An 11,625-nucleotide genomic window follows, 5' to 3' on the forward strand; every position below is an offset into this window, starting at 1 on the left:
ATTTTCATACCCCCCAAAATGGCTAAATCTGCCAATATCTCCTAAACTACAATAGCCAGGAATACGCCGATAGGCTCATTCGATGTAACTTTTGAATTGCTACAATCTGGTAGCAGAGTTGTAACTGTAGGCCCTCGGGAACATAGAGAAATCTTGGTGGAATTGAACTTTTCATAAATTTTCATACCCCCCAAAATGGCTAAATCTGCCAATATCTCCTAAACTACAATAGCCAGGAATACGCCGATAGGCTCATTCGATGTAACTTTTGAATTGCTACAATCTGGTAGCAGAGTTGTAACTGTAGGCCCTCGGGAACATAGAGAAATCTTGGTGGAATTGAACTTTTCATAAATTTTCATACCCCCCAAAATGGCTAAATCTGCCAATATCTCCTAAACTACAATAGCCAGGAATACGCCGATAGGCTCATTCGATGTAACTTTTGAATTGCTACAATCTGGTAGCAGAGTTGTAACTGTAGGCCCTCGGGAACATAGAGAAATCTTGGTGGAATTGAACTTTTCATAAATTTTCATACCCCCCAAAATGGCTAAATCTGCCAATATCTCCTAAACTATAATAGCCAGGAATACGCCGATAGGCTCATTCGATGTAACTTTTGAATTGCTACAATCTGGTAGCAGAGTTGTAACTGTAGGCCCTCGGGAACATAGAGAAATCTTGGTGGAATTGAACTTTTCATAAATTTTCATACCCCCCAAAATGGCTAAATCTGCCAATATCTCCTAAACTACAATAGCCAGGAATACGCCGATAGGCTCATTCGATGTAACTTTTGAATTGCTACAATCTGGTAGCAGAGTTGTAACTGTAGGCCCTCGGGAACATAGAGAAATCTTGGTGGAATTGAACTTTTCATAAATTTTCATACCCCCCAAAATGGCTAAATCTGCCAATATCTCCTAAACTACAATAGCCAGGAATACGCCGATAGGCTCATTCGATGTAACTTTTGAATTGCTACAATCTGGTAGCAAAGTTGTAACTGTAGGCCCTCGGGAACATAGAGAAATCTTGGTGGAATTGAACTTTTCATAAATTTTCATACCCCCCAAAATGGCTAAATCTGCCAATATCTCCTAAACTACAATAGCCAGGAATACGCCGATAGGCTCATTCGATGTAACTTTTGAATTGCTACAATCTGGTAGCAGAGTTGTAACTGTAGGCCCTCGGGAACATAGAGAAATCTTGGTGGAATTGAACTTCTCATAAATTTTCATACCCCCCAAAATGGCTAAATCTACGAATATCTCCTAAACTACAATAGCCAGGAATACGCCGATAGACTCATTCGATGTAACTTTTGAATTGCTACAATCTGGTAGCAGAGTTGTAACTGTAGGCCCTCGGGAACATAGAGAAATCTTGGTGGAATTGAACTTTTCATAAATTTTCATACCCCCCAAAATGGCTAAATCTGCCAATATCTCCTAAACTACAATAGCCAGGAATACGCCGATAGGCTCATTCGATGTAACTTTTGAATTGCTACAATCTGGTAGAAGAGTTGTAACTGTAGGCCCTCGGGAACATAGAGAAATCTTGGTGGAATTGAACTTTTCATAAATTTTCATACCCCCCAAAATGGCTAAATCTGCCAATATCTCCTAAACTACAATAGCCAGGAATACGCCGATAGGCTCATTCGATGTAACTTTTGAATTGCCACAATCTGGTAGCAGAGTTGTAACTGTAGGCCCTCGGGAACATAGAGAAATCTTGGTGGAATTGAACTTTTCATAAATTTTCATACCCCCCAAAATGGCTAAATCTGCCAATATCTCCTAAACTACAATAGCCAGGAATACGCCGATAGGCTCATTCGATGTAACTTTTGAATTGCTACAATCTGGTAGCAGAGTTGTAACTGTAGGCCCTCGGGAACATAGAGAAATCTTGGTGGAATTGAACTTCTCATAAATTTTCATACCCCCCAAAATGGCTAAATCTACGAATATCTCCTAAACTACAATAGCCAGGAATACGCCGATAGGCTCATTCGATGTAACTTTTGAATTGCTACAATCTGGTAGCAGAGTTGTAACTGTAGGCCCTCGGGAACATAGAGAAATCTTGGTGGAATTGAACTTTTCATAAATTTTCATACCCCCCAAAATGGCTAAATCTGCCAATATCTCCTAAACTACAATAGCCAGGAATACGCCGATAGGCTCATTCGATGTAACTTTTGAATTGCTACAATCTGGTAGCAGAGTTGTAACTGTAGGCCCTCGGGAACATAGAGAAATCTTGGTGGAATTGAACTTTTCATAAATTTTCATACCCCCCAAAATGGCTAAATCTGCCAATATCTCCTAAACTACAATAGCCAGGAATACGCCGATAGGCTCATTCGATGTAACTTTTGAATTGCTACAATCTGGTAGCAGAGTTGTAACTGTAGGCCCTCGGGAACATAGAGAAATCTTGGTGGAATTGAACTTTTCATAAATTTTCATACCCCCCAAAATGGCTAAATCTGCCAATATCTCTTAAACTACAATAGCCAGGAATACGCCGATAGGCTCATTCGATGTAACTTTTGAATTGCTACAATCTGGTAGCAGAGTTGTAACTGTAGGCCCTCGGGAACATAGAGAAATCTTGGTGGAATTGAACTTTTCATAAATTTTCATACCCCCCAAAATGGCTAAATCTGCCAATATCTCCTAAACTACAATAGCCAGGAATACGCCGATAGGCTCATTCGATGTAACTTTTGAATTGCTACAATCTGGTAGCAGAGTTGTAACTGTAGGCCCTCGGGAACATAGAGAAATCTTGGTGGAATTGAACTTTTCATAAATTTTCATACCCCCCAAAATGGCTAAATCTGCCAATATCTCCTAAACTACAATAGCCAGGAATACGCCGATAGGCTCATTCGATGTAACTTTTGAATTGCTACAATCTGGTAGCAGAGTTGTAATTGTAGGCCCTCGGGAACATAGAGGAATCTTGGTGGAATTGAACTTTTCATAAATTTTCATACCCCCCAAAATGGCTAAATCTGCCAATATCTCCTAAACTACAATAGCCAGGAATACGCCGATAGGCTCATTCGATGTAACTTTTGAATTGCTACAATCTGGTAGCAGAGTTGTAACTGTAGGCCCTCGGGAACATAGAGAAATCTTGGTGGAATTGAACTTTTCATAAATTTTCATACCCCCCCAAAATGGCTAAATCTGCCAATATCTCCTAAACTACAATAGCCAGGAATACGCCGATAGGCTCATTCGATGTAACTTTTGAATTGCTACAATCTGGTAGCAGAGTTGTAACTGTAGGCCCTCGGGAACATAGAGAAATCTTGGTGGAATTGAACTTTTCATAAATATTCATACCCCCCAAAATGGCTAAATCTGCCAATATCTCCTAAACTACAATAGCCAGGAATACGCCGATAGGCTCATTCGATGTAACTTTTGAATTGCTACAATCTGGTAGCAGAGTTGTAACTGTAGGCCCTCGGAAACATAGAGGAATCTTGGTGGAATTGAACTTTTCATAAATTTTCATACCCCCCAAAATGGCTAAATCTGCCAATATCTCCTAAACTACAATAGCCAGGAATACGCCGATAGGCTCATTCGATGTAACTTTTGAATTGCTACAATCTGGTAGCAGAGTTGTAACTGTAGGCCCTCGGGAACATAGAGAAATCTTGGTGGAATTGAACTTTTCATAAATTTTCATACCCCCCAAAATGGCTAAATCTGCCAATATCTCCTAAACTACAATAGCCAGGAATACGCCGATAGGCTCATTCGATGTAACTTTTGAATTGCTACAATCTGGTAGCAGAGTTGTAACTGTAGGCCCTCGGGAACATAGAGAAATCTTGGTGGAATTGAACTTTTCATAAATTTTCATACCCCCCAAAATGGCTAAATCTGCCAATATCTCTTAAACTACAATAGCCAGGAATACGCCGATAGGCTCATTCGATGTAACTTTTGAATTGCTACAATCTGGTAGCAGAGTTGTAACTGTAGGCCCTCGGGAACATAGAGAAATCTTGGTGGAATTGAACTTTTCATAAATTTTCATACCCCCCAAAATGGCTAAATCTGCCAATATCTCCTAAACTACAATAGCCAGGAATACGCCGATAGGCTCATTCGATGTAACTTTTGAATTGCTACAATCTGGTAGCAGAGTTGTAACTGTAGGCCCTCGGGAACATAGAGAAATCTTGGTGGAATTGAACTTTTCATAAATTTTCATACCCCCCAAAATGGCTAAATCTGCCAATATCTCCTAAACTACAATAGCCAGGAATACGCCGATAGGCTCATTCGATGTAACTTTTGAATTGCTACAATCTGGTAGCAGAGTTGTAATTGTAGGCCCTCGGGAACATAGAGGAATCTTGGTGGAATTGAACTTTTCATAAATTTTCATACCCCCCAAAATGGCTAAATCTGCCAATATCTCCTAAACTACAATAGCCAGGAATACGCCGATAGGCTCATTCGATGTAACTTTTGAATTGCTACAATCTGGTAGCAGAGTTGTAACTGTAGGCCCTCGGGAACATAGAGAAATCTTGGTGGAATTGAACTTTTCATAAATTTTCATACCCCCCAAAATGGCTAAATCTGCCAATATCTCCTAAACTACAATAGCCAGGAATACGCCGATAGGCTCATTCGATGTAACTTTTGAATTGCTACAATCTGGTAGCAGAGTTGTAACTGTAGGCCCTCGGGAACATAGAGAAATCTTGGTGGAATTGAACTTTTCATAAATATTCATACCCCCCAAAATGGCTAAATCTGCCAATATCTCCTAAACTACAATAGCCAGGAATACGCCAATAGGCTCATTCGATGTAACTTTTGAATTGCTACAATCTGGTAGCAGAGTTGTAACTGTAGGCCCTCGGAAACATAGAGGAATCTTGGTGGAATTGAACTTTTCATAAATTTTCATACCCCCCAAAATGGCTAAATCTGCCAATATCTCCTAAACTACAATAGCCAGGAATACGCCGATAGGCTCATTCGATGTAACTTTTGAATTGCTACAATCTGGTAGCAGAGTTGTAACTGTAGGCCCTCGGGAACATAGAGAAATCTTGGTGGAATTGAACTTTTCATAAATTTTCATACCCCCCAAAATGGCTAAATCTGCCAATATCTCCTAAACTACAATAGCCAGGAATACGCCGATAGGCTCATTCGATGTAACTTTTGAATTGCTACAATCTGGTAGCAGAGTTTTAACTGTAAGCCAGAGGTGGGCAACCTTTTTGGCGTCCACGGCCGCATTTCGAATACTTCGGCGCCATACGGCCGCCAGCCATATGTGAGTTGACTAAAAAAATCTCAATCTTCCGTTTTGAATCCCGAAATACCCGTTAACGTTATTTGGGTTGATAAAGTCAACCATACCCATTGTCGTCGCGAAAGCCGAAATCCACATTTCACGCCACTTTAGTGCAATCCACAAGCATAAAGACGCGGTATAATTGCCTACGAAGACATTTGGCCGCCCTCGGAGGACATTTTAGCTTTGTTTAAAAACTTAATTTCTACTAATCTTATCATATCTAATAAATACCAAACATATTTTGAAACGAATATATTTAAGGAAAGTCTCTAACATTGAAATCAGTGACTTCCTTGATTTTGCATACGAGATGACAAACTTGCAAAATTGGGAACCTCACGCGACACCATAAGTCTTAGTTGCGACTCTAGGTTTCCGTTCAGTAAGCGAGTTCGGTACTCGTTTTTCAGGTATTTCATTTGCGAAAAGGCAGACTCGCACATGTAAGTGCTTCCGAAAATAACAAGAGTTTCTCTAGCCAATTCTCGCAAAAGTGGATATTCATGGGCCATTTTCCACGTGTCAATCAAATTCTCCTCGCACTTGAACTTTGTCACAAGCTGCTCATCATTCTTCAATTCCAACAGCTCCATCTGAAGGTGTGGCGGTGCACTTTCCGTTTCCACCAGGTGTGGAAAGGCAACAAGTCGTAATGTATGTGATATTTTTTGGAAATCTTTGAAACGATCTGCGAAATCCTGCAACACAGTATCAAAAATCCCCGAAAATAAAGTGATCGGAATCTTTTCTACCTTTATTTCGCAGCTGTCGATGAGAGACTTAAGTTGTGTAAAATGGAAAAAATCACGCTGCTGAATATGAAGTTTGAGGAGACGACATTTTTCACGAAAATCCGATACTTTTTTGTACATGGTGCATATCGTTGCTTCTTTTCCTTGTAGGCTTCGGTTTAAAATGTTAACATGGGACAGAAAATCCACAAGAAACGCCAAATATATGACAAAGCTCTCATTTTGTAAGGGGCAGTCTTTATTTTTTGTGGAATAAAATTCCAGTATTTCTCCTCGCAACTGTAGAACACGACGAGATGTGTCTCCTTGGGACAACCAACGTACTGCGGCGTGGTAGAGAATGTCTTCTGCCGACGTTTCGCGCTCTTGCAGAAGTTCTTGAAATTGCCTATGATGAAGACCATTTGCACGAATGTACAAGATGATGCGATTGACGTCTTTCAGAGTGTCATTTAAGGCAACAGATTTGACACTCAGGGCTTCTTGGTGGATAATACAATGAAGGTTTGTGAGCTGGTTATTATCGTACTCTTTCGACACGAATTCTGAAAATCTTGTCACAAAGCCATTTGTGTTACCTATCATTGCAGGTGCTCCATCTGTACAAATACCGCGAAGATTTTTCAAGTCTAATCCATTGCGAATGCAAGCATTCTTAACAGCCCCAAATATGTCTTCACCACGAGTGTGGGTGGAGAGTGTTTCCATTGAGAGCAGATCTTCGCAGAACTCAAAATTTGGAGACAGAGAGCGAATGAAGATCAATAGTTGTGCAGAGTCCTTAATGTCAGTCGACTCGTCGATAGCCAGTGAAAATAAAGTTGCTTCCTCATTAACCTTTGTCTGTATGGAGATCGTCAACTGTTTGGCAATATCATCTTGCCGACGCTGAATTGTACGACGCGAGAGAGGAATTGGAGAATAATCAGTTTCCTTACCAGGATGAATGCACCTAACAACGTCCACGAGACATCGCTTATGTAGTTCGCCATCTGAATAAGGCTTTCCCGCTGCACCAAGATGATATGCGACTATATAAGACGCTTCGCACAACTTATTTTTCGACTGAATGAAAGATGATATGCAAGATGTCTGCATTTGCACACTTTTCTTCAAACTTTCGAGACGACTTTTCCTCGACTCACCCACCATTTTTGCGTACTTGTGTGAATCATGACGACGAAAATGCTGCCTTGCATTATCTCCTTTAACAGTTTTGACCACTTGATTGCATATCAGACACATCATAGTATGGGCTGCCGTTTCTACCATAAAATAATCCAACTCCCATTTGATATTAAATGCCCTCTTCTCCTCTGTTACTGTTCTTTTTCGTTTTACTGACATATTGCGATGTAGACCAACTTTATAATGTAATTGGGCTATAAGGAAAAAGTTTCGTCGCAATGTATTATTCTCTTTCCGTTTGCTCAATACACCCACACCCACTCAATGTTATCCGCTTACCAAGGCTTTTATAACTACGGTTCAACCTATCGCAGTATCGCCAATAGGCCACTCACATTTGGACTTCGCGACAAGACTGACTAAGCTTAGTCCTTGGTCCTCATACTTAACCGACATTGGCGAAGTGTGACGTAACCATGCAATAAGAAAACGCTAGGCGAAGTCAGCTTTACCGGCAACCGGTAGTCATGACAAGTGACTACTGGAAATAAAATTATCCAATTCACTGAAGGCGTTACACAGACAATTACGGGTTCATGTTAATGGAAACTTTCAAGATTGTATAGAAACTCCTTCTGTCCACATACATGAGGATTGGTCAATTTCATAATGGTTGACTCCAATACATACAGATAAGGAGCAGATCTATATTTAGCAATCATTATTGTGCCCTCAACTCTCGATAAAGTGCACGATAGTCGCATATTCGTATCGCAGGAAGCCTAATAAGCAAATCTGAAATTGAAGAACCCGGACGAGGACGGGGCTCGTTCACTTTCGGACCAAAAACACATTTTCCCCGTAAGGATGTAGTGAGTTTGGTCCGAAAGTGAACGAGCCCCGCAGGTCCGTCTTTTAGTGGGTAGGTTGCAGTATTATATTATGTCGATTGAAGCAGCTGGAAACGCAGTCACAGAGTATGCAGTGAAAGAGTTTACCACAGTGATTCAACAATACCCTCCATCGTCGCAATAAGTTTTATCATACATGTAACATATGATCCATCAACACACGGCCGCCAGCACATGCATTTCACATCACGCGCTCACGGCCGCACAATTATGCCTCCACGGCCGCAGGTTGCCCACCCCTGCTCTAGGCCTTCGGGAACATGGAGAAATCTTGGTCAATTTCATACCCCCCAAAATGTCAAAATATGCCAATATCTCTCTAAGTACAATAGCCTGGGAAAAGTTATTGCGTGCAATCGATCCAACTTTTAGAGTTATACACTCTGATACCGGAATTGTAGCTCTAGGCCTTCGGGAACATGGAGAAATCTTGGTCAATTTCATACCCCCCAAAATGTCAAAATATGCCAATATCTCTCTAAGCACAATAGCCTGGGAAAAGTTATTGCGTGCAATCGATCCAACTTTTAGAGTTATACACTCTGATACCGGAATTGTAGCTCTAGGCATTCGGGAACATGGAGAAATCTTGGTCAATTTCATACCCCCCAAAATGTCAAAATATGCCAATATCTCTCTAAGTACAATAGCCTGGGAAAAGTTATTGCGTGCAATCGATCCAACTTTTAGAGTTATACACTCTGATACCGGAATTGTAGCTCTAGGCCTTCGGGAACATGGAGAAATCTTGGTCAATTTCATACCCCCCAAAATGTCAAAATATGCCAATATCTCTCTAAGTACAATAGCCTGGGAAAAGTTATTGCGTGCAATCGATCCAACTTTTAGAGTTATACACTCTGATACCGGAATTGTAGCTCTAGGCATTCGGGAACATGGAGAAATCTTGGTCAATTTCATACCCCCCAAAATGTCAAAATATGCCAATATCTCTCTAAGTACAATAGCCTGGGAAAAGTTATTGCGTGCAATCGATCCAACTTTTAGAGTTATACACTCTGATACCGGAATTGTAGCTCTAGGCCTTCGGGAACATGGAGAAATCTTGGTCAATTTCATATCCCCCAAAATGTCAAAATATGCCAATATCTCTCTAAGTACAATAGCCAGGGAAAAGTTATTGCGTGCAATCGATGTAACTTTTAGAGTTATACACTCTGATACCGGAATTGTAGCTCTAGGCCTTCGGGAACATGGAGAAATCTTGGTCAAATTGGAATTTTCATACCCCCAACTATCTCGATTTATGGCAGTATCTACCAAACTACATTAGCCTGATTGAGTCAATACGCTCATTCGATGTAACTCTTGGTATACCGAAATTTCATATATTCAAAGTATTCGATCCCTATGTTTCTGTGAGCTGACAGCTAAGTTTCAACTGTCATATCGTATAACACCAAGAGTTATATTGTTTGGACGTAATTGAGAATTCCTCACTAGTTCAGGAGATATTGGCCGAAATGGACATTTTTTGGTATACCAACATTTACCAAAAAAATAGTTTTATCTATTTCCCTGTGGGCTGACAGCTAAGTTTTTGAAGTATCAAATTGTATAACTCAAAAAGGTATATCGTTTGCAATCATTTTCAAATTCCTGATTACAGTAGTATAGGAGATATTGGCTGAAACGGACATTTTTGGTAAACTAACATTTACCAAAAACAGAATTTTCTCTATGTTTCCGTGGGCTGACAGCTAAGTATCAAGTGTCAGATTGTATAACTCAAAAAGTTACATCGTTTGCATGCATTTTCAAATTGCTGACTACAGTTGTTTAGGAGATATTGACCGAAATGGTCATTTTTGGGTATACCAACATTTACCAAAAATAGACTTTTCCGCGTGTTTCCGTGGGCTGACAGCTAAGTTACAAGTATCTGATTGTATAACTCTGAAAGTTACATCGTTTGCACACGTTTGCACACATTTGCGAATTCCTGACTACAGTACTTTAGGAGATATTGGCCGAAATGGACATTTAGGGGTATACCAACATTTCATGAAAACAGAGTATTCTATATGTTCCCGTGGGCTGACATCTAACATTCAAGTGTAAGATTGTATAAACCCAAGAGTTACATCGTCTGCACGCATTTGCGAATTCCTCACTACAGTACTTTAGGAGATATTGGCCGAATTCGACATGTTTTGGAATACCAAAATAATTTATTTCCCAAAAGACTTTTTGCGTTTCCCTTGTCAAGTGCTAATGGCACAATAAGAAACATACAGAATGAGATTCAAACGAAAACAAAATTGGCAAAATATGACGTAAGAACAGAGTAATGAAACAAAGGAACGCTAGCCTAAGTTATCTGTACCGGTACTCTGATAGTCATAATAAAGGTATAAGAGAGAATTATATTATACAATACACCGACGATGTTACACAGACAATTAGCGGTATATATTAATGAAATATTTAAAGATTGTATGTATAAACACTTTCCCCTTCTTTTTGTGCGGGTGACTCTTGATAAGGGAAACGTGTAAAGTCTTCGTGGTAATAAATTATACCGCAATGAATGTACTTCTGAAAGCCCTATTCAAGTAGGGTTATCAATATTACCATACGTTCTCCTTTAAAAGGATTTGTCCTCCTTTTTCGGGTTTTTAAAAATGTCCTTCGAGGAAGCCTAAATGTCATCGTTTTTGAGATTTCGTCCTCTTGTTTTAGAATTTTGGTTAAACACGGGAAAAAATTCGACCGAGAGCCCATAAAATAGCACTGAACTAACGCTCAGGCTGGTATTCCGAGAGCTGAGCGAAAGTTGACCTTTTTTTTAGTCAATCGACTACGAAGTGTATGAAATTTACCATTTTTCAGGATTTTTCACCGGTATTCTAACTTTCAAAATTCTGAAAAAGTGTCCTTCTTTACCGATTCCAGAATATGGTAACCCGATATTAAATTTTAGGGCCGCATATTTGAGGTATCTTTGCCTTTTATATGACACCGGAGCCCAAGTATCAAATATCTAGTTGAAGAATCCGGACTAGGACGGGGCTCATGCACTTTCGGACCAAAAACCCATCATTTTGTTTATAAGGCTGTAGCAGATTTGGTCCGAAAGTGCACGAGGGGATACAGAATTCGTAGTATTTATATTCTTTGCTCATACAGAAAGGTTTGTGCGTCCGTTAAATTTCCAAATAAATCTTTTTAATTGATAAATCTCCGTATTAAGATGTATATTTCAATCATATATATTTCTATAACGTCGACTTCATAACCGCAGGAGAAAACATGCGGACCAGCGACGAAGACGGACTTTAGGGTTTTCTTCCATGTTTTAGCTTTTAGCTAGCGGATTGCGATTCTTCCAATCTTCCAGAGGTACAAGTCCAGTACAATCGACTTGAGCTGGCATATCCCGCGTTGAAAGGAATGTACCGTCGATGTCAGTCGAAATATCTCCTGTTTAAAATTTGAGACATGATATT

The 11,625-nt window shown here is 40.0% G+C and overlaps 1 protein-coding gene across 1 annotated transcript; it reads right to left on the reverse strand.

Annotated features, from left to right (window-relative positions):
* Positions 1-5,645: 5,645 nt before the first annotated feature.
* LOC145457585 (general transcription factor II-I repeat domain-containing protein 2-like) lies at positions 5,646-7,268 on the reverse strand. The gene has a single exon (XM_080335808.1). The coding sequence runs from the start codon at positions 7,266-7,268 to the stop codon at positions 5,646-5,648; it is 1,623 nt and encodes a 540-aa protein (XP_080191934.1).
* Positions 7,269-11,625: the final 4,357 nt, after the last annotated feature.

Source organism: Botryllus schlosseri, chromosome 15 (assembly GCF_051294905.1).
Source record: "Botryllus schlosseri isolate E-star chromosome 15, Bs_hap1, whole genome shotgun sequence".
Classification (NCBI taxonomy): domain Eukaryota; kingdom Metazoa; phylum Chordata; class Ascidiacea; order Stolidobranchia; family Styelidae; genus Botryllus; species Botryllus schlosseri.